Below are 20640 nucleotides of genomic sequence, written 5' to 3'. Positions count from 1 at the left end.
GGTACGATCGTCGCCGCCATGTTAATTCAAATCCGCCATATTTTTCTGAGAGTCGCCCTTTGCTTTTTAGGGTAGAGTGAATTTTTAACACAATTATTTAAATAATGGTTTTTATGAGTTAACTATTGTATTATTAGTATTAGTGATTAGTGCAATATATGTGAAACAAAAGAAATCGTCTGTGGTGGCTATTGTGTAGTTTTATTCATATTTCCTGAATCAGTTCTTCAATCTATTCTAAACAGAAAATGGCCGTCGGTGTTGGTGCGGGTGTCTCCTTTGTTTAGGCTGAATTTTAGCGAAAAAAAGCATTAAAAGAAATAATGCCTAGTGCCTCGTTTTCCTCTTCGCGTTCTTACGTCCGTAGATCGCGAAGAAAAGGCGGGCACAGAATACCACTTCCATCCAGGACACAATCAAGTAAGTTATCCGGATCGGTTGATGTCGAACCGAGTTTTACAAATGGCTCGTTATCGACGTTTTCATCAATGTTCGTTATAATGTACGCATATAAATCTTTAATGGCCATGGAATATATCATTTTTGTACAAAAGTGTACCATATATTTTTCATTTCGTAAGCTTCTTGTAATTTTAAACACGGAAAGATCGACCTGAGTTAAATTATACAATTAAATAATTATTGTTTCATGCTCAATGCGACTGATTTTAATTTTTCGATTCACATCGACTTAACATTTGCACGTATAGATTGAATAGCGCAATTGAGCGACATTTTGCGCAATATGAGTATTGATTTGGTAGACAGAGCATTATTTCATACTATACAACAAAACAGCTGTTCCGAATGACTACAACAATTGGTATTCTACGTTTAATTACGAAATATTTCGTTACATGTTAAGTCATGAATTACGAATGGGATTGAAAAAAATTAGCTAATGGAAGAAACGTCACGATTGCACGTTGATTAATTGATTACGCCTTACATTTTATTATTGATTTATTTATGTTTACTACATACATATTATTGCTGTGATTATACATATTTCATTGAATATTAGTATTATATCGTCACGATATTAAATACTAATCATAAATTTTATGCATTCCTCACCTAAAATTATTATATGAACACAAAATTTTGAAAGTTTTTTTTTTATTAAAAGTTCATTTCTTCATATTGATGGTTAATTACTTTAATATCTATTGTTAGTATTATAAAGTTGAATGTATTTAATAGTTGTGATAATTTATGATACTGATTAAGACTGGGACTTGAGACAAAGATCATTAATAAAAGTTTATGTTCAAACAATGTAAAATTTAAATATGAATGTGTAGAAGCCATTATTGAGTACATTTGTTTGTTACTTATTTTAATTCATTGTTAATGTAACTGGTTTATTAACAGATGTAATAATTGGTCATTGTTTAATATTATTATTTTTAACAATTTCTAACTTTTGCAACATCCATCAGGCATCTGTATTCTTTTGGTTAATATTATTATTCAAACTGGTTATTCTTAAAAAATCAATGTAAATAGTAGTAAAAGATTTTTAGATTTCAATTATGGAGTGTAAGCCAATTTTAGGAGACTAGAATTTCCTTTTAAATAGGTCAAGTCTGTTGGCATCAAAACAAGTTTCAATGGATGATAATTTGTGTTTATATATATATATATATATATATATATATATATATATATATATGTATATAATCAGCTATTATAACAAATGTAGTTTGTAATCAAAACCTACCCTTAATTGAAAACTATAAAAATTATTATTATAACAAAGTTTAAAAGTTTTAAATTAAATATGAATATTCAATAGAATTGGGAGCTAATAACACCCTTTGTACTTGATGGTATTGGTATGAAAGTTACATTATCTGTCATCCATATAAAATAAATTCTTGTAAGATTATGTTTATGTGACTATAAAACAATTTAATGTCTATGTGTGTGATAAAAAGAAACTACATGAATTGGGAATGCAAATAAATGCCAGCATTAATAAATTTTAAACATTTGGTTGCATTGTGAATTCTTTATTAAACATTGCATACTAACCCAATTTTTTTACTTATAAGACTCCAAGATGAAGAGAGAAATTTTGAGTTTGTTAGTTTAGTTTCATATTGAACAAACTTGACATGAAATAAAAATAACATTTACTACAACAAGTATGGGATTAGATGCAAAAATTTTGGATTGACTACAAATCATCAACCAGTCAAAATTTTAATTCAATCTTTTTATTGCTCGATAGCAAAGATCTCATTATTTATTATCTTTGTATCAATTAATAAATATTATGGTATGGTTTTAGTTCAATCTTAGGATAAGTTTTATTTGATTTCAGAAGTATTATTTTCTTGAAAACTGAATAATTTTTTAACTGAATAATAATTTTCTGTAATTATGATATTGTTAATTATGGCATTATTATATTTTAATTAAATAAAAGAAAGCATAATGTTTATGCTTAAGTATTGCTCAGCCTATGCTTTACAGTGGGTGCCTATTGGTTGACGGGGTGATGGTAATGCAAAATTTTGAATTTAAAAAGCTCAGCTTTGCATTTTTGTAAGTAATGATGCTTGACAAACAACTAATACCTTATAATAGAAATATTTTGACTTTTTGGTTGCAATATTTTTATAATTCTCTGGCATTGTTCACATAAAGTAGGATTGTGTTTAAATATTTTCATAATTGGGTTCATTAAACTGTGAATGAGGAAAGGTTTACAAAAAATTTCTTAGCTAAGAACTTATTCATGTTATTCTTGTAGACTTTATTACGAAAGTAATATAATTTATAAAAATCATCATGTCAGTTTATAAATGCCCACTGCAAGACAGGCCTCCCCAAAGATCACTATGATGGCAAGTCTTGCACTGACCCGCATCAGGCGATTTTCTTCTTTCGGTTGGAGGGCCTCACGCCTCGTCTACCGGTTCGTGATCACCACTAAAGAATCTTTCGGTCCCATGGACCATCAGTTGCTCGACTAATGTGCCCTGTGTGCAACTTCAGATGAGCAATTCTTAGAGCTACATGGGTGACCATAATTCTATCTTATTTATAAAATACAAAGAGTTATTTGTAAAAGCGTATAACCCATAACGTAATGTAAATTCTAGGTGAACCATGTGAATCTGTACCTTGCCCGAACAACGTGACAGGCAGCGCGATGGCGGCCACGGCGTGCGCGGGCCCCAGCGGCAGCGGCGGCGGCGGCTCGCCGCCAGTGCCGGCCGCCGCCGCCGCCACCACCGCCGGCCACCACAGCCCCTATGATCTGAGGAGGAAGTCTCCGCCCGCCTACCACGAACCGGGCCCCTCCGGCACCTGCTCTCTACCTGCCAGGAAGAGGCCTAGGACGTGAGTATTTTGCTAAAAAATAAAACCATTCCAATTATAGTGTATAGATCTTTGGAAGAGGCCTATGCCTAATGGTAATAAGCATTACTGCAATCAAGTTCGAAAGACACCATAGTTGGAAAATTAGGTATAACTCAGAGAAAAAAAAAGATAAATGCTGTTAATAACAGAATATCATGTTATTAACTTTTTTCCACTAAAGCGTCTATTAAGGTACCTCCAGTTAAAAATATATATATATATATATATATATAAAGATTTTATTTTAATTTATTCATGCATCTGTCAATAGAAGCTTACTGCAAAACATAGCCTATTACTCTGTGTGTGTGTATATATATATTTATATATTAACCTTGTGCACTCCACATGTGTCTCTCTCACCATATATCTTGATGTCGCAAATCAGAGATGACTGTCGCTCACCGCTTCGTTCGTTGCAGTAACTCGATGCGCGACGTTAATTGTTTATGTTTTGTCCTTTCGTCGCGGGTTCCTAAATTCTGTATAATCTCAAATAAATCTTAAAATTATCTAAAACTATACCGCGACCACGAACCCGATCGCGTTTTCGGTCTCAATTCAAACTTGACACGGCCGCGACAGAGTCTCGAAAAGTTGAAGTTTGAATTAGTGCTTTAACTGTTTTTTAGGGTTAAGAAATTCCGAAAACATCCGATTAAATAGAAAAATGCATATATCATTCTAATAAGAGTCAGGAAAGAATACAAAGTGCTGTTCATGAAATCAACATGGCTAAAGACATCAAACGACATATTACTGTGATACTTGTCCCGAAAAACCGGTAATTAATTTACGTTAGCGGTAGAAAACTTATCAAAAGTGTTCCGAAAAGTCACGATTTGCCAGGTTAGTCCTATGCAAAAACGTCACCGAACGCAAAGGTTTAAACCTATTTTGGGTGCTTGTTGCCTACTATGATAGTACATCAACGTATGATCGTAGGTTGTAAGTTCGATTCTCAGAATGCTCACTTTATAAACTATATACCGTACCATTGCTCGCAAACGGTGATGAAAAGCTTTGCAAGGAACCGGCACATAGGAGAAAAAATCCAAATATGTTACATCCATTATCTATCAATCAATCTAACATACTCCGAGAATACACTTGTATCCCAATACTAGGAATATTACTAGACAAACAAAATCCACAGAGATTATGCTTTAAATTTCGATAAATATGTAATTTAAAAGTAAATGAATAAAATTTTTGGCTCGAAAACCTATTTACCATGTTACTACAACATATAACAGTACATAATTCAGTATTATTATTCATTACATTTTACGAATCGACATTCGTATATGTAGTTGGTTCTTCTCGAAGTGAGTAAGTAGACAAGCGTCTTGCCAAAATTTTCAATCTTGCAAAATACGTAAGAATAACTGACACGCCATGACAAATTAATGTTTTAAGGCAATAGCGCTATTGCTTTTTAAAAAGGAAATTGATTGTTTAAATATGCAACTCGAGATTAGCAAAAATTCTGCCACGAAATTTATAGTTTTGTCATCATCGACCTACATTCCGAGCATTCTAACGGCATGGCCCACTTCCCATGACGACTGCCGTAATGTCGTGATTTGAAAAACTTGAATACGTATAGATGACGTCTTCATAAATATTTCTTACGCATTTGTCTGGTAGAATTATAAATTCACGTGTGGAATTATCTTTTCCGTGAAGAACACTCACTGACGTCTAAATTATCAATACATGTATGTACAATAGATTTATATTAGCATATATACTATGACACTATTCTAACCTTAACACAAGTTTTCTCTAATTACTCTTATTGCGATACATATTTTAATTATTAAACAATACTAAAGCTCACTATTTGTGAAATGCAATAAAAGTTTTACATCGGCTTTATTTTATGTTAAGTTAGAATTATAATAGTTATTGATCCGCCACTTATTATGGCTTTGTAATTTACTAAATTGTCTTTAATTAATCTGTGGATTACGTTAGACTATTTTTTTTAATTTACTGTTATTAATAAAATAACCAACCTTTCTTTCATTCATTCGTATTAGCCGATAGACGCCCACTGCAGGGCAGGGGCAACTAAAGATCGCCGCAATGACCGGTCTTTCGCAGCTTGCATTCAACATCCCGCGACCTTGATTATGTCGCTTTTTCATCTAGTGGGCCTACCATAGCCGCGTCTACTGGTTCGTGGTCGCTACTCAAGAACTTTTCGACCTTCGAGCTGAGTCAGTGAATTTGATTCTTCTGCATATCTCCTCATTTCTGATGCGATTTGCAGCGAACCTCCGATCATTGCATGAAAGTTTACTTGAGTGAAAATGTTAGAACTTGCGGACCTATTAACAAGGCTTGAAATTGGTCATTAATTAACGACGTCTATAATATGTATACGAATGCAATTTACTGACATACTACAGTAGTTATGAATACTATATAGCCCGTGAGATTGACGGAAGATTATTACACTAATTTTTTTGATAAAATTATTGCTAATTAGGTGTTAACGCCATTGCAGCTTATAGATTTAGCGGATTTTAAGTGCTGCCTTTTACGTAATTTTTTTTCAAATCATATAACCGAACATAAAAAAACCACAACACGCGGAGGCGTAAGCCCGCACCATATTATTGTCAATATTTTACTTGGCTGATAATATAATTTATCATTAAACATTGTTAAATTTCACTTGAAAAGAGTAACAGATGAATTATTATGTGGCTTTTCTCAGTGGTAGCTTACATATAATCTTTAAATAATTGACAATTTAAAAGTGTGTAAGTGCCTATTTGATTGAGGTTATTTTAACTTTCAAAATGTTTTCATTTAGAAATTGTATACAAAAGTTTTTGATTGATTGCAGTTCCCTGCCACAAGGCGTGGATGTGTGCAACGTGTCACAGTACCTGCAGTATGAGTTGCCCGATGAGGTGTTGCTCTGCATCCTATCCCACCTGACCGAGCGAGATCTGTGCCGTGTTGCGCAGGTTTGCAAGAGATTCAACACCATCGCCAACGATACTGAATTATGGTAAATTTTGGTATTTTTTAATTTTATATTCCCTGGACTCTCCTGTTTTTGCATTTCAGTTATGTTATGGTCTCAAAGGAAACCAAAAAGATCTTAATATACCTGAAAATAAACTGAAAACAAGCAATTTTATTTGTTAATAACAATGTGATAGGGAATAAGTTCTTGTAATAAATATTTCACATTTTCTTTGTATAACACAGTGTGTCCTTTACCATTTTTAGTTTTCTTACCCTGATAAATATACCCACTCCTAAAAATGTCTCTTGTTTCTCTTAAAGATTTATCTCAATATTCAAATATATTTAGTTTTGCCTAAAAAAACTGAATATAGAGTACTGTAAGAACTTGTTCTATGTGATTGATATGTTTTAAAGAAAAATACTCATAAAAAATTGCGTTAAAAGGACTCCAAAGCCTCTTATTAAAAGTCTGCATAAATTATAAGGAATATGTTGCTTAATAAATTATTTCAAATGTCTGAACTAAATTAAACCTCTTTTCAAACTTCAAGCATATTGTTTTGTTGAAAAGTAATATAGGTTAACATATTTTATCACAATCTGATAATGGTTTGCACTATTTGCAGATAAGTACCAAAATAGGTGATTTGGGTTCATCAGAAGACTGCAATAGATCTATGTAGCTCTTTTTTGTAACATTTCTGCATCACATTGTAATTTACTCATTCAGAATTGGCGACATTGATAAAAAAATGAATTTCTAATATACTACCACTAAGTTGGATCAAATACAAAATGTACAATTTCGAAACCCCTTAAAAATAATCTGCATAAAAAGAGACCTTACAGTATAGTTAATTTTTCAGTTATACAATAAGTCTTAAGGTATATAGTTTTTAACTCAGATGTTGCAGATGTGATACATAAATCTTTATATTTAGTTGGGTAAATTGTTTAAAATCAATCAAACCAACATATTGGTAACATTACAATATTCATCAGTGGTAAGCATACCATAGGTAATGTAGGTCTTTGTACTAAGGTTATCTAGCTACAAAATTGTAGTAAAACATTGGTATGAACTCTACAGAATTTTTGGATTAATTTCCAGATTAGCATAGACACTTAGCTACTTAACACGGTGTTTTGTTTTATTATTATGCTAAGTATATTCACAAATATCCCCTAAAGTCAGTAACAAAATTTTAAATTTTATCGGCATTTCTTTTTTGTCTACTTTAAGTAATAGGCACACCTAACGAACGTTTAAAAAGAGAAACCTCTGATGGACAGGAAAAGTCTATACCAGTCGGTGTTTGAGTACGACACACCTCTAATGCACCCCGCGCCCTGCCAGTTTGAGTTCGTCGCGCCCGACGAGTGCGACGCCGACAACCCATGGAAGGAGAGTTTTAGACAGCTTTACTACGGCATACATGTCCGCCCCAACTTCCGCTCCAAGAAGGATTCCAGAATCAAACACTTTAGTACTATTAGGGTAAGTTATTATGATACACTAACTTTATTCCAATGAACATTTTGGAGCCTGCCGTTTGCTGACAGATAATACTGACAGCATTTATAAGTACTGATTTACTTTCTCTAATATTAATGCAAGCCGTGAATGTCGATAAATAATTTTGCATTATCATAGTAAAACTAAACCTAAAAATAAAATAAAAACTAACCAAAACTGGATTTTTTTTTTCAAAAGTCTACTTTACCTACTATTATATTATATTGACAAATTATTTTTAATAAAATAGACCCACAATAGCAAAGGTTTCAATATTTTCATACAGCTAGACTAGAACTAACAATTAAATATATCTTTAATAGTCTACATTCATAGCTGACTGTATCTGAGGAAACCAGTTTATTTCCATCTCAAGTTGTCTTTTCTAATTCTTTTATATTATTGTACTGCAATTATATAAAAAAATTATTACTAGTTGAAGTCTCCTTTTAGCATAAAGCTTTGAAGGGGTGAATGTATAGCTCATTTGTCAGCAAAAAAAAGCTCACTCTGTATAAAATGATCACTGTAAAAGCTATTATAATGTGAAAGGCCAATAACTTCTGGTGCTATAAAATCTGCAGTGACGTAGTAATATGAAAATTATCTGAATTTTGAAAATGTATTTTCTTACTATTTTAGCATTACGTTATCTATTCTTTCTGAAACCATTTATTTTTGTATATTGTACCATATACATTAAGCTATAAAAAAACGAGTATCCAATTACCGTGTATAATTATTTAGTAAATTTCCTAGTTTAATTGGTCGGTAAAACATATTTTATTCCTAAATTTGTGGTCGCAAAAAGTAGGATGGCTTGTACACTCGTTATTTTTAGTTATGTTTAGTTTAGTGGAAGGTTAAATATAAATAAGTGTGTATTTGTGTTTTGCATACGAGGCCTTCATGTCCATGGTCAAAGAAATTAACAATTTTCTTATGATTTAATATAGAGAATAATATTAATATGTTTGTCTCAGGCGGCGTTGGAGTATGTAGAGGAAAGGAGTGGGGTAACTTGCTCGTCAGGTGGTGGCTGCGCATGTGGAGCGGGTGTGTGTACGTGCCGCCGAGCGCCAGCGCCGCCGCCTGCACTTCTTTTCGTGCATGCCGGCCTCTACCAAGAGGAATGCCTTGCCATCGACACAGATGTGCAGCTCATTGGTATAAAAAATATTTCATACTGTTTTACTACAATTCTTAGGTTTTACATAATATCCTATCCTCTGCTTCTGAAAGAAGAATATCAGATAATATAGAGAGTGACACAACCTTCAGAAACGAAGAAACAACTGATAAGTATTAAGTTTTTTGTTGACATCAAGGTTAGTCTACCAACTGTTCCAATAAATGACACCAGAGAACAGGCGAAAAAAACAGTGGGACCACATATTTTATATTTTTTATGAAAAAATTACATATTAAAACACATTTTAATATTTCATTATCATAATGCATTGTTTATGTTTTGTTTATTATAATTTAGAAAGTCTTTAAAATATTTATTTCTGTGTTATTCAGAAGCAAGCTTGCATAATTATGGCCAGGTCTCAATAAGCCACTACAATAGGCAAAAATTTAATTTTGTACTTAGTTAAATGAAACTTATGTAAACCTATGTATTGTTGGCATACCGGATTGAATTAAATAAATAATATAACCTGAAAGCGAACATATATCCAAGGTGTACTATCTTAATTAAAGTTATTTACAGTGTAGTAATCTTTAACACATAAATATTCTTTTATTTGTTTTTCTATATTTGGGAATGGAAGCTTTCTGAGCTGAATTACATTTCCATCACACTCAATTTATTCATAATATATTTTACTGGTGTATAACATAAAAATAATGTCAGAAAAACCCAATTTGTAAAACTACAATCTTTTATAAAATTATACTGTGAGTCATCAGTGCAAGTGCTAGGTAAAGATCAGTATTTAAAAAAATAAATTTTATAAATTACTTGCACACTAAAAAGAAAATAGTCTTTCCTATTACATATACAGCACTTTATTTCGAATGTTCTTGATAATAAGTATGCATTAATTTCAATTATTTGATAAGTTTCACAAATCATGGTATTGTGCTTACTATTATTCCATAAAACACATTACCATCATGTCAGATGATAGTCACCCTGTACAAGGCATAGGCATCCATTAAAGATTCCTAGGATGAACAGTCTTGTCTGTCGTCGGTTCACCTCATGGTCGCTACTCGAGAACCTTCGACCCCTATGGACGTCGGTTTCACGAGTAATGTAAATCTACCTCACCTGTCGCCAGTTCAGAAAAACAATTCTTCAAGCTACATTGGTGACCTTAGTTCTTCTGTAGATTTCTTCATTTCCGATTCTATCTCGCAGCGAATTTCCGAGCACAGTCCGTTAGTCTCTGAATGATTCCTCAAAACATATTATTTAACTATTTGTAGGTTGTGCTCCTGGAAATGTAGCAGAATCAGTGGTTTTGGAACGCGAAGCCGAGTCAACGTTAACGTTCGCAGAGGGCGCAAACCGTGCGTACGCCGGGCATATGACGCTTAAGTTTTCGCCGGACGCCACAAGCACTATGCAACATCACAAACACTATTGCCTGGAGGTTTCTGACAACTGCTCGCCTACTGTTGATCACTGCATCATACGCAGTGCTAGTGTCGGTAAGTCTCTCTCCCTTGCAGCCCCAGTACCCAGAAACTGAACTGACTCCAATGTGTTACTATGGGATAAAAGCCCGGCTCACAGCCAATATTTTTGTGTTCTCACAATTGTATAACAAATAGTGAACAACTGCTTTGAAAATTGTATGTAGATGGAAATTTTTGCAAGATCAAGTTTAAACCTCCCTATTTAAAAATAAAGAGATTTATTTAATAAAGTTGAAACCCCAAGACATATTAATTTTTTATATTATTAATTTCGTTACATTCATTATGGATTTAATAATCATTGTAAATAGAAGGAATTAGAAATATCTTTTTTTTTTATGGAATTTAGACGAAACAAAATTTATTTCGAGTAACAACCTCCTTGTTAATCGAAACAAATCAAATAATGTGAGTTAAGAAAAAATAACAAAACATCAATTCTCTTATAACTTTACAGATAGATAAAATAGAATCATGATTAAATCACTTCATACAATTACAATTAATTTATTTTAAAGGATAATTTTTTTAAAATGTAACTGCTCTTAAAAAACTAGTAATTTTTAACATGTTTTCATAATATTGTATAATGGTCTATTATTTAAATGGCAGATGTTTTGACTCAAATACCCCATTTTATTTGAGACTTTACAACTTTAATTTAAAATCTACATGTGATAAACAATCTATGCTAGTGTAACAGTTGATATAAAGTTAAATTCAAGTTAACCAAAAAGCTCTTAAAGTATATTCTTGTTGAATTGAGAGATAATTATTCTTTTAAAAGTGTATTATAAAACAGACATTTAAGGTATATACATTTACATTTAAGTTATAAACATTTCACATTCATTGCATTTGTCTTCAATAGTTCTTTTTTTTGCTTCCAGATGCAAGCTTGAATGATCTGTTTGTGTGTTGATCTGTTTGAACTTTATTAGAACTGTAGAATAGCTGTCATCAGCTGGATTATGATTTAAGTTATTTTAGAGAGTATGGTTTGCTTGCTCGAAGTTATGATAATTTTAAATCCCTGTAAAGAGCAAGTGACTATTAATAACTGACCTAAATTTCTAAAGGATTATTAAACTTTGTAAAAATCATTTTAAATTTGTTTCCAACTTTTTAAAGTACAAGACGACTAGATTTAAAACATATAAGCTAATTAAAATTAACTACTTATGTAAAGATTTTTCTTGTGTGATTTTTATGCTTAGGCTTAGTATTACAATATTTGGTTCAAAGTTGAAAATATTTTAATTGTAAATAGAAGTTACGATAATGGTTATTTATCAATCAGTGGGTGCGGCGGTGTGCGTAAGCGGAGCCGGCGCTAACCCCGTGATCAAACACTGTGACATCAGTGACTGCGAGAATGTGGGACTTTATGTAACGGACTATGCCCAAGGCGCCTATCAAGACAATGAGATTTCGCGCAACGCTCTCGCCGGGATCTGGGTGAAGAACTTTGCCAACCCCATCATGCGTCGTAACCATATACACCATGGTCGCGATGTCGGTATATTTACTTTTGAGAATGGACTAGTAAGTGTTTTAGGAATATCTTTTTGAAGTATAAAAACATTATATACATCCTGTGGCTCATCATGGTCTACGCAAGCACTCATTACATACTATTTGTTCAAATATATTGTAAATACAAATTTATTTTTATTATAGAATTATAATAAAAATAAATTTCTGATGAAGAAATTCGTCTTTAACTTCTTTTCGACTTTTTTTTTTTTTCCGATTTAAAGTTTAACAAATTTTACTGAAGGTCCTTCTTAATTTTTATAAAATTTTCATAATAACCAACTATATTTTCTCAGGGTTATTTCGAAGCGAACGACATACACAACAATAGAATAGCCGGTTTTGAAGTTAAAGCCGGCGCAAACCCCACCGTAGTTCACTGCGAGATACACCATGGCCAGACAGGAGGGATATACGTCCATGAATCAGGGCTTGGCCAGTTCATAGATAACAAGATACACTCTAACAACTTTGCTGGAGTTTGGATTACTTCTAATAGCAACCCAACTATACGACGCAACGAGATTTACAATGGCCATCAGGGCGGAGTGTATATATTTGGCGAGGGGCGCGGTCTGATTGAGCACAATAATATATATGGGAATGCGTTGGCAGGCATACAGGTTTGTATTAAACTTTACATAAACTAAACATACCATTAAAAAACTTCTTATCTTACCTTATTCATTCATGTCAGCCGATAGACGCGCAATGCCAAGGTATGTATACCTCCTCAAAACGTCGCCAAATAAACCTGTCTTGCGCTACCCGCGTCCAGCTACATCCCGCGACGTTGATTAAGTCGCCAGTCTGTCTTAGACCTATCCACATCGCGTCTACCGGCTCGTAGTCGCCATTTGAGAACTTTTTGGCGCCAGCGGCTGTCGCCTGCTTATCTTACCTAATATATATGTTAATGGAAGCACTAGGCAAGAAATAGTTGACATTTACAAAATCTTTGTTTTAGATTCGCACAAACAGTGATCCTATAGTAAGGCACAACAAGATACACCATGGGCAGCATGGAGGCATTTACGTACATGAGAAAGGGCAGGGTTTGATTGAAGAAAATGAGGTTTATGCAAATACACTGGCTGGTGTCTGGATAACCACAGGCTCCACACCCGTGTTACGCAGGAATCGCATTCATTCGGGGAAGCAGGTATGTTTTTCTTCTATACAATTTTGTGTGTATTTATTTATTTTATTACTAACCTAAATAAACTATTATTTAATGTAGACTTGTTATGGCAAGTCTACACAAGGCTAATATATCTATCTAATTACCTCCTTCCCCTTGCTATAGTTTTGGGAATTTACTCACAATTATTAGTTCTAACTACTTTAAATCCTTCAACTTTCACTAATTATAAATTTACGAAAATATATTAACAATATAATAATTAACCTCTCACATCTTTATATCTTATCTGGGGTAGACAGAGATTAGTCGCTATCTACATTTCACCTGAGCTTGTTAGGTCCCAAACATGGCATGGGGGTAAGGGTGGTCGCCTTACACCAAGAGTAATGACTATTTGAGTGTGATTGGTTATAATTCGGTGTCATAATATTGTTTACCAGTAGCAAAGCATTTTCATATATTGCAAACGAAAATGACAATTTCTTGGTGCATGGCGTTAGTAGTAATAGTTACTTAATAAGCTCAAGGTGAAATGTGGATAGTCGTTACCATCTCTGTCCGCCCCTATCTAGATTAAAGATGTGAGAGGTATTTTTTTATTAACTGACGCCACTCTTTAACAGGTCGGCGTATATTTCTACGACAACGGTCACGGAAAACTAGAAGACAACGACATCTTCAACCACTTATATTCGGGCGTTCAGATTCGCACCGGCAGCAATCCGGTCATCCGCGGCAACAAGATATGGGGCGGACAGAATGGCGGCGTGCTCGTATACAACGGGGGGCTGGGCCTGCTCGAGCAAAATGAGATTTTCGACAACGCCATGGCAGGCGTTTGGATAAAGACTGATTCCAACCCCACGCTCAAAAGAAATAAAATTTTTGATGGGCGCGATGGCGGTATATGCATTTTTAACGGGGGAAAGGTTTGTGCATTGTGCTAGAATTTGATACTAACAAAACCATGCTTATCAAAAACCATGTTTTTTAGAAAGACCATCTCATAAAAATAAAAATGACAAGTACATGAAATGGAAATATCCTAAGATAATACAAATTTTACAAAGTTAATGCATTAATGTCATTTAAGAGTTAATATATTATTGTATATAAGTAAAGTATCATTTTAATATTGTATGATTTGAATTATCTAGTTTGTAAGGTATATATTTCAATGAATACATTTGTTGTCCTACACAGAACTAATACCTTTATTAAAAATTAAAATTAATGTGCTGTATTGAAGTTTAAAGGCATGTTTAAAATAAATATTTAATTTCAGAACACATAAGTAATTATCAAAAATCCTATTAATTAAAGGTTACTAAAAAAGTATTAATTATACTATTATAGTGTGAATATTTATGATATTTTTTTAAAAGTGAAGATTATCAACTAAAAAAATAGATTTTTTTTTCCTTAGTCATATGCTGGATTCATAATTTTGAAATGATACATTTCATAGATTAATATGCAAATATGTATGTAATAAACTTGTATATTTATGATAGCAAGGAAGAACAGTGTAACTCTGTATTGTTTTTTTGTTTGTAAATAATGTCTACTTAATGACAGCCTTCTCATATTTAAGTAATGTAATTATGGTATAATCTAGCTATAAGTTTTCTGAAAATAATAGATAAATGATTAAGAAACATTTAATTTTGCACACAGGGAGTATTGGAGGAGAACGACATATTCCGCAACGCACAAGCGGGAGTGCTAATCTCAACTCAAAGCCATCCAGTATTACGTCGAAACCGCATATTCGACGGCCTTGCCGCCGGCGTAGAGATTACTAACAACGCTACGGCCACGCTCGAACACAATCAAATATTCAACAATAGGTTTGGAGGTATGGTTGTACTATTGTGTCTAATATAAGTATAGTGAAACCCATATAAAGTATTAATCTTGGTTAACTAAAATCTATATTTAAATGGTAATGTTTTCTAGGTCTGTGCTTGGCATCCGGAGTGTCGCCACTGGTCCGGGGCAACAAGATTTTCAGTAACCAGGATGCAGTGGAGAAGGCCGTCGGCGGCGGACAGTGTCTCTATAAGATATCTTCATACACTTCCTTTCCTATGCATGATTTCTACAGGTAATGTTTTTTATACCTTACCAACATTTCATGTATACATGACACATCATCAATTTGTTGACAATTTTCTAAATGTATACTTAATAATAAATTTTTTGGTGCCAAATTCTCTGAATGATGTTTTTATGGTTGAGAAGATAGAAGTAGAACAAAAGTAGCAAGACAATTCACTACTGTGATCTTATTTAAAACAATTTTATACCTTGAATATTTAAATTGATTGTTTTAGTAAAAGCTTTGGTTTTAAATTGTACTTTCAATTTTCAGATGCCAGACATGTAACACAACAGACCGAAATGCAATCTGCGTCAATTGCATCAAAACGTGCCATTCAGGACATGATGTAGAATTTATACGCCATGACAGGTATGAACTTTTACCTTTTTTGTTTGTATTTTTTTCTTAACTTCTTTACAAAAAATTAACTAACTAGTATAATCAAGTCCCTAAAACTATTTTGAAAATTAAAGATTGAGGAAAATTTCTGAAAAATCCCAACAACTTCGATAACTTTTTAAATTAAATTTATGACAAAAAATATTCACTGGGTCAGTTCTTATTATTTTTATATATTTACATTAAGACACAAAGAAAAACAGGCAAACGTGAAAAGTTTCGAACAATACAATATAAAGAAAACTGCGCGTATCATTGCAACATTTCGACGCCTGCTTCCATGCTTACCAAAGACCTAGCAGGAAGTCTGTTGGGACCGTTAATTTACTATTCAAATTCAACATATTTTTATTCAAGTAGGCATTATATGCACTTTTGAGTCGACGATTATTTTAACATGAGTCGGCCAGAAACTTAACAATTGCTCTTTTTAAATGAAATTTGTGTTGTATTATATCACAAAGTAAATGAGTACAAACCAAGTTCCACATATTTTGATGAGCTAAAAATTCTTCCTCATATTAGATTTAAAACTTAAAAAATTAAGGTATAAGATATGTTATAGAATTTTATTTAATATTGTGTGCACTTAGACCTATAAAAAACTTGTTAATTTGTGTGGCTGTCACTATTTTTTACGTAATGAGATTAAATGATTGCATATAAATATTATTGATGCATATTGAAAAGCAACTGTTAGAATTTCCTTAAAACATCTTTCAGGGAATCTCTAGTCTAACTCTGCACAGCTCCATTGTAAAATACTTCAAGAGGAAGCTGAAATATAAAATAATAAATGACATCTGTTTCAGATTCTTCTGCGACTGCGGCGCAGGCACGCTGTCCAACCAGTGCCAGCTGCAGGGCGAGCCCACACAAGATACGGACACGCTGTACGACTCTGCCGCGCCCATGGAGTCGCACACGCTGATGGTGAACTGAGCGCGCCGCGCCGCCCGCGCGCCTCGCGCCCGCACCGCGCGCGCCCCGCGCCTCGCGCCGCGTCGGCCCCGACCTGCGCGTACTCACCGCGCGCCCCTGCCACCCCCGCGCGCGCCTAGGCCCCCACGCGCGCACCCGCCCCCGCGCCGCAGCACGCGCGCGCTTGCATTAGCAGCACCACATGCCTCGACACCCTGTACCAGCGCTCGCAACACGCGCTGACTACCAATCTCACGTGAATATCACATGCCCTTCACATTAATCCCTTCGCCAAGGCAGCATGCTCCTTTATAGTGACATCGCTGAATGGTCATCGATGTACATATATCAGTTTATTGGGTTGAGACGAATTACCACTCAAACAAGTATCTGTACCTTCTTAAAGCAAAATCACAATTAGAAGGTTGAGGTGAAATACCAAACCAGCATGTATTTACTTCTCAAAATCAACCCAAATGCCATGACGGAGGCCACATAACCGATGGAGTTCGAAGTGAAATTCGAATGGGGATACATACATACACAACGCGATAAAATAAGCACATCACCATGCTCATGGTTAGATATAGTGTTACGTGTATACTATGTCGTTTATTGATGACGCTCATAGCAAAAGATTGAGAATGCAAGTACACCTAACTCTTTTTACATGTAAGATGAGCATTTAGAGCAACTAAAACAGTGCAAAAGATGTAATATTGATATTAGATTGATATTTATAAAACAAAACTTTTTTCTATTGAAAAAAAATAAAATTCTACTTTGAAAATATTGAATTTTAAGTGCAAAATGTATAGAAATACAGTATGATAACAAGCATGCATGTTTATTACGGACTGAACCAAAAATGCTGTCGTCAGTGCATACGTCAGAAATGTTTAGCACATCATTTGAAGACATTAACACAATACTGAATAAAGAAGAGCTTTGTTAAAGTTGAAGTACGAGAAAAAGAAAAAAATATTATTAAAAATTGGGTATATTGTCGGTAGTAACATGCCATGAAGTAGACCAGTCAATAAACATCCAAGGGCATTAACCCACCATTAGTTTGGTTATACATAATAGGGTTATGGTATTCTATAATATAAAATTCGTGTAAAATGAAGGTGTATTTATTCTTATTGATATACTGCATTATTTAAAAATGATGTAAAAAGAGTTAGGTATAAATTATTGTTTGTCCTAATGAGAAAGTCAAATTCAAAGCGACCAGTATAGTGCACCTTCATACAAAAAGTTGTGTATAAAGATTTGTTTGGTGGACAATAGGGTGTGGCTTGGATGATTAACATTCTTAACGTGAACAGACATATATTATTACTAGAATTTACAACATATGCAACGTAAACTCGTGGTTGGCGGTGTCGAAATATTATTTCTTACTAAGAAATCATTAAATTTATTTTTGTAGAAGCATAAATAAATCAAAAAAGGCGCATAAGTGCGCGGGGCATTATTTATGATTTATCATATAATTGAAGTAATGTACTGTTGTTTAAATATGCAGCGCTGGTACAGGAAAGATTAAACTTTATAAACAATCCTTATCAGAAAAATCACAATGAATATTTTATAATCTCTTTGACATGGACAATTTAAAATGAAATGATTATTGAATTGCAAATTTTAAAATTTGATTAAGTATATAGTAATGAATTATGGAATTAACAAGTTTGTCAATATTTATGAACATTAAAAACTTGATAAGTAGTGATAATGTGAATAAAATCATTATACAGCGGTGCAGGGCAAAGGGCGCTTTTAGTGATATATCCCATTACCATTATAACAACAATTAAATTCAGTTATATGCAATTGAGTGTTTTATCATTTGCTATAAAGTAAATAATTGTAAGTGTATGTAAAACTGGTACAGTTTCTGTTCATTTGATGTTGTGTAATGGTATGGAATGTGATCCCTGGACTATTGCCGACATCCCATTTATTTGTGTCGATGGAGGCAGTGTTGTGAATCGTGTAGTTGCACTGCGGACCTCACTCTACCCAACAATTATTTTTATTATCTAAAACTTGTCATATTGGGTCGCATTAGGCTGTTCTCAGGGCCACTCGTAGCACTAATAGGTTACCTAACCGCGTATTTACCTTTGTACTCTATAGACGAAGGAGTGTTGTCGCGCTATTTGTATATGTAGAGGCGTGTTCTTTTATCATCGGTACTTAATAATTATGTATTTGTCGTGTAGGATCATGCATTCCCAAATTGTAATCACCACATAATCTCGAGAATCGCGTTGCTATTTAGAGTAATATTATTTGTTTTGTAAGATGTACTGGTAGTGTTGTTATATCTCTATTGTGACAGCTCCGTGATCATGGGGATGATATTTTAATTTCCACACAAACTCAATGTGTTGTTTTGTATAACGAGTTGTTCAGTCGGCGATTATATGTGCCGAGACAGCTATTTATTTGTAACATAATTGTAATAGGTATTTTTAATGGATTTGACGAGATGACAAGATTTTGTTTGAGAGCATTTAGCCCGTTTCGTTTTAGTTAATAAAGATACTTGTACAAGTTAGGTTGCCGTTCGGGTAGCGTTGCGAGGGGCGACGACGCGGGAAGCTGCCTCGCCTAACTATTTTGGCGCTCCAGACGCGCTTTGTAAATATTTATGTCACACAATAATCGAAAATGTAGCAATTAATGTATTTGTATCATTATATTTTTATTATTATCGATCACAACATGTATGTTTAATTATTATGTGGTACGTAACGCTATGCTCAGAGACGGAGGGATGGAAGGACCGCGTCGGAGATATCATTACTTAGTGTATATTGGAAATGCAAATGAGAAGCGACGGCGTGCTGATGTAATGGAAAAGATCTTAGGTACAATTGATATTTTATTATATTGTTAATTTAAATATGATATCGAGCGAGAAAGCAATTTTAAACCCGGATGGAGTCTGCGCGGCCCGTGTGCTCCTAGCGATAAGTTAGCCGATAAGTTGTAATGAAAGTCTAAATTACTCAATAATCACTATGCAAGTTTCGAATTGTTGAATCGTCTCCATAGCACGGTACGTTCTTGAATCTGCTTTTTTTATAATCCTCAATCTGTGATCATCGATAAATGTGTAAGTAAAAATATTTTAGTTGATCCCACATACAGAATGAATACGACTTATTACTGTAACATCAAAATTATTGTGGCGCCGACGCTTTATATAACTGAATGTGAAAATTGTTATTTATTGAATCGTCACTATGTTCATTATTTATTGAATTCAAATCTGGATATTTTGTTTATACCTGAAAATACCACTGTAAAAGCCGTGATATACATCGTGTAATATTATAAATTGGAATTTTATTTTACCCCTACCACACACCATGCACTATTCATATTAACCTGTCAACTGCCTATGGACATATCTGTCCGAACTCCGTGTGCGGACGGGTCAGATCTGCCCGAAACGACTACATTATATTAAAACACCTTAAAAATAGAGTTTAAAATCACTTGCTCTGTCTGGATGTACTACAGACAGGATCAATAACAATAATATTTCATTTATCATTTAATAAATTTCGTAACCGACACTGACAGGCACCTTGTTGCAGCAAACAAATGGTTAAAAACAAAGAAATCCTTAACACTATTATCAGTGCAAATATAGTATTTTTTCCAATTTTGCAATCTTATGTAGAAGCATAATAATGATAAAATATTAATTCGCTATTAGTCACACAAAAAATCAGGACTACTCTAAAATATATCGAGTTACGCAGGAAAACCTGCCATAAGCGAAACAAAAACAGGTGTTTGGTAATAGGTGTAAAAGGTTTAAATGGGTGAATGTATAGCTCATTTGCTGTCAATAAATGTATGTACAACTTATCCGAGCAAAGTAAAACCAGCCAATGATATTTGCGATCGCAGAGTGCGGGTTCGATTCCTGCGACATTATCAATTCACACTGCAATTTACACAACAATAATATTTGGG

At 33.8% G+C, this 20640-nt stretch overlaps 1 protein-coding gene across 3 annotated transcripts; it reads left to right on the top strand.

Annotated features, from left to right (window-relative positions):
• The first annotated feature begins 35 nt into the window (after positions 1–35).
• On the top strand, positions 36–19993 carry FBXO11 (F-box protein 11). Of its 3 annotated transcripts, XM_068762746.1 has the most exons (15): positions 36–420; positions 3114–3205; positions 3254–3354; positions 6236–6403; positions 7660–7864; positions 8866–9049; positions 10322–10546; positions 11835–12079; positions 12367–12693; positions 13038–13232; positions 13838–14143; positions 14892–15072; positions 15174–15321; positions 15589–15687; positions 16530–19993. In XM_068762746.1, exons 1-15 carry the CDS (start codon positions 324–326, stop codon positions 16657–16659), a joined length of 2703 nt encoding a protein of 900 aa, XP_068618847.1. In that variant the 5' UTR covers positions 36–323; the 3' UTR covers positions 16660–19993. The 3 variants fall into 3 exon arrangements, with proteins under 3 accessions (XP_068618847.1, XP_068618845.1, XP_068618848.1); XM_068762744.1 differs by having other exon boundaries at positions 3114–3354; XM_068762747.1 differs by lacking the exon at positions 13838–14143 and having other exon boundaries at positions 3114–3354.
• Positions 19994–20640: the final 647 nt, after the last annotated feature.

This window comes from Battus philenor, unplaced genomic scaffold (assembly GCF_028537555.1).
Source record: "Battus philenor isolate CCGP_79_NKW_IND1 unplaced genomic scaffold, ilBatPhil1.0.hap1 SCAF_17, whole genome shotgun sequence".
Lineage (NCBI taxonomy): Eukaryota > Metazoa > Arthropoda > Insecta > Lepidoptera > Papilionidae > Battus > Battus philenor.
The sequence above is the reverse complement of the archived record's forward strand: the minus strand, read 5'-3'. Positions and strand labels throughout refer to the sequence as shown.

What these genes read in the sequence shown, in the direction of transcription:
- FBXO11 (XM_068762744.1), top strand. Translation starts at nt 324, where the DNA reads ATGCCTAGTGCCTCGTTTTCCTCTTCGCGTTCTTACGTCCGTAGATCG. An exon ending in AACACTTTAGTACTATTAGG is followed by an intron (nt 7,865 to 8,865) that starts GTAAGTTATTAT and finishes TGTTTGTCTCAG; the next exon opens with GCGGCGTTGGAGTATGTAGA. An exon ending in GAATTTATACGCCATGACAG is followed by an intron (nt 15,688 to 16,529) that starts GTATGAACTTTT and finishes CATCTGTTTCAG; the next exon opens with ATTCTTCTGCGACTGCGGCG.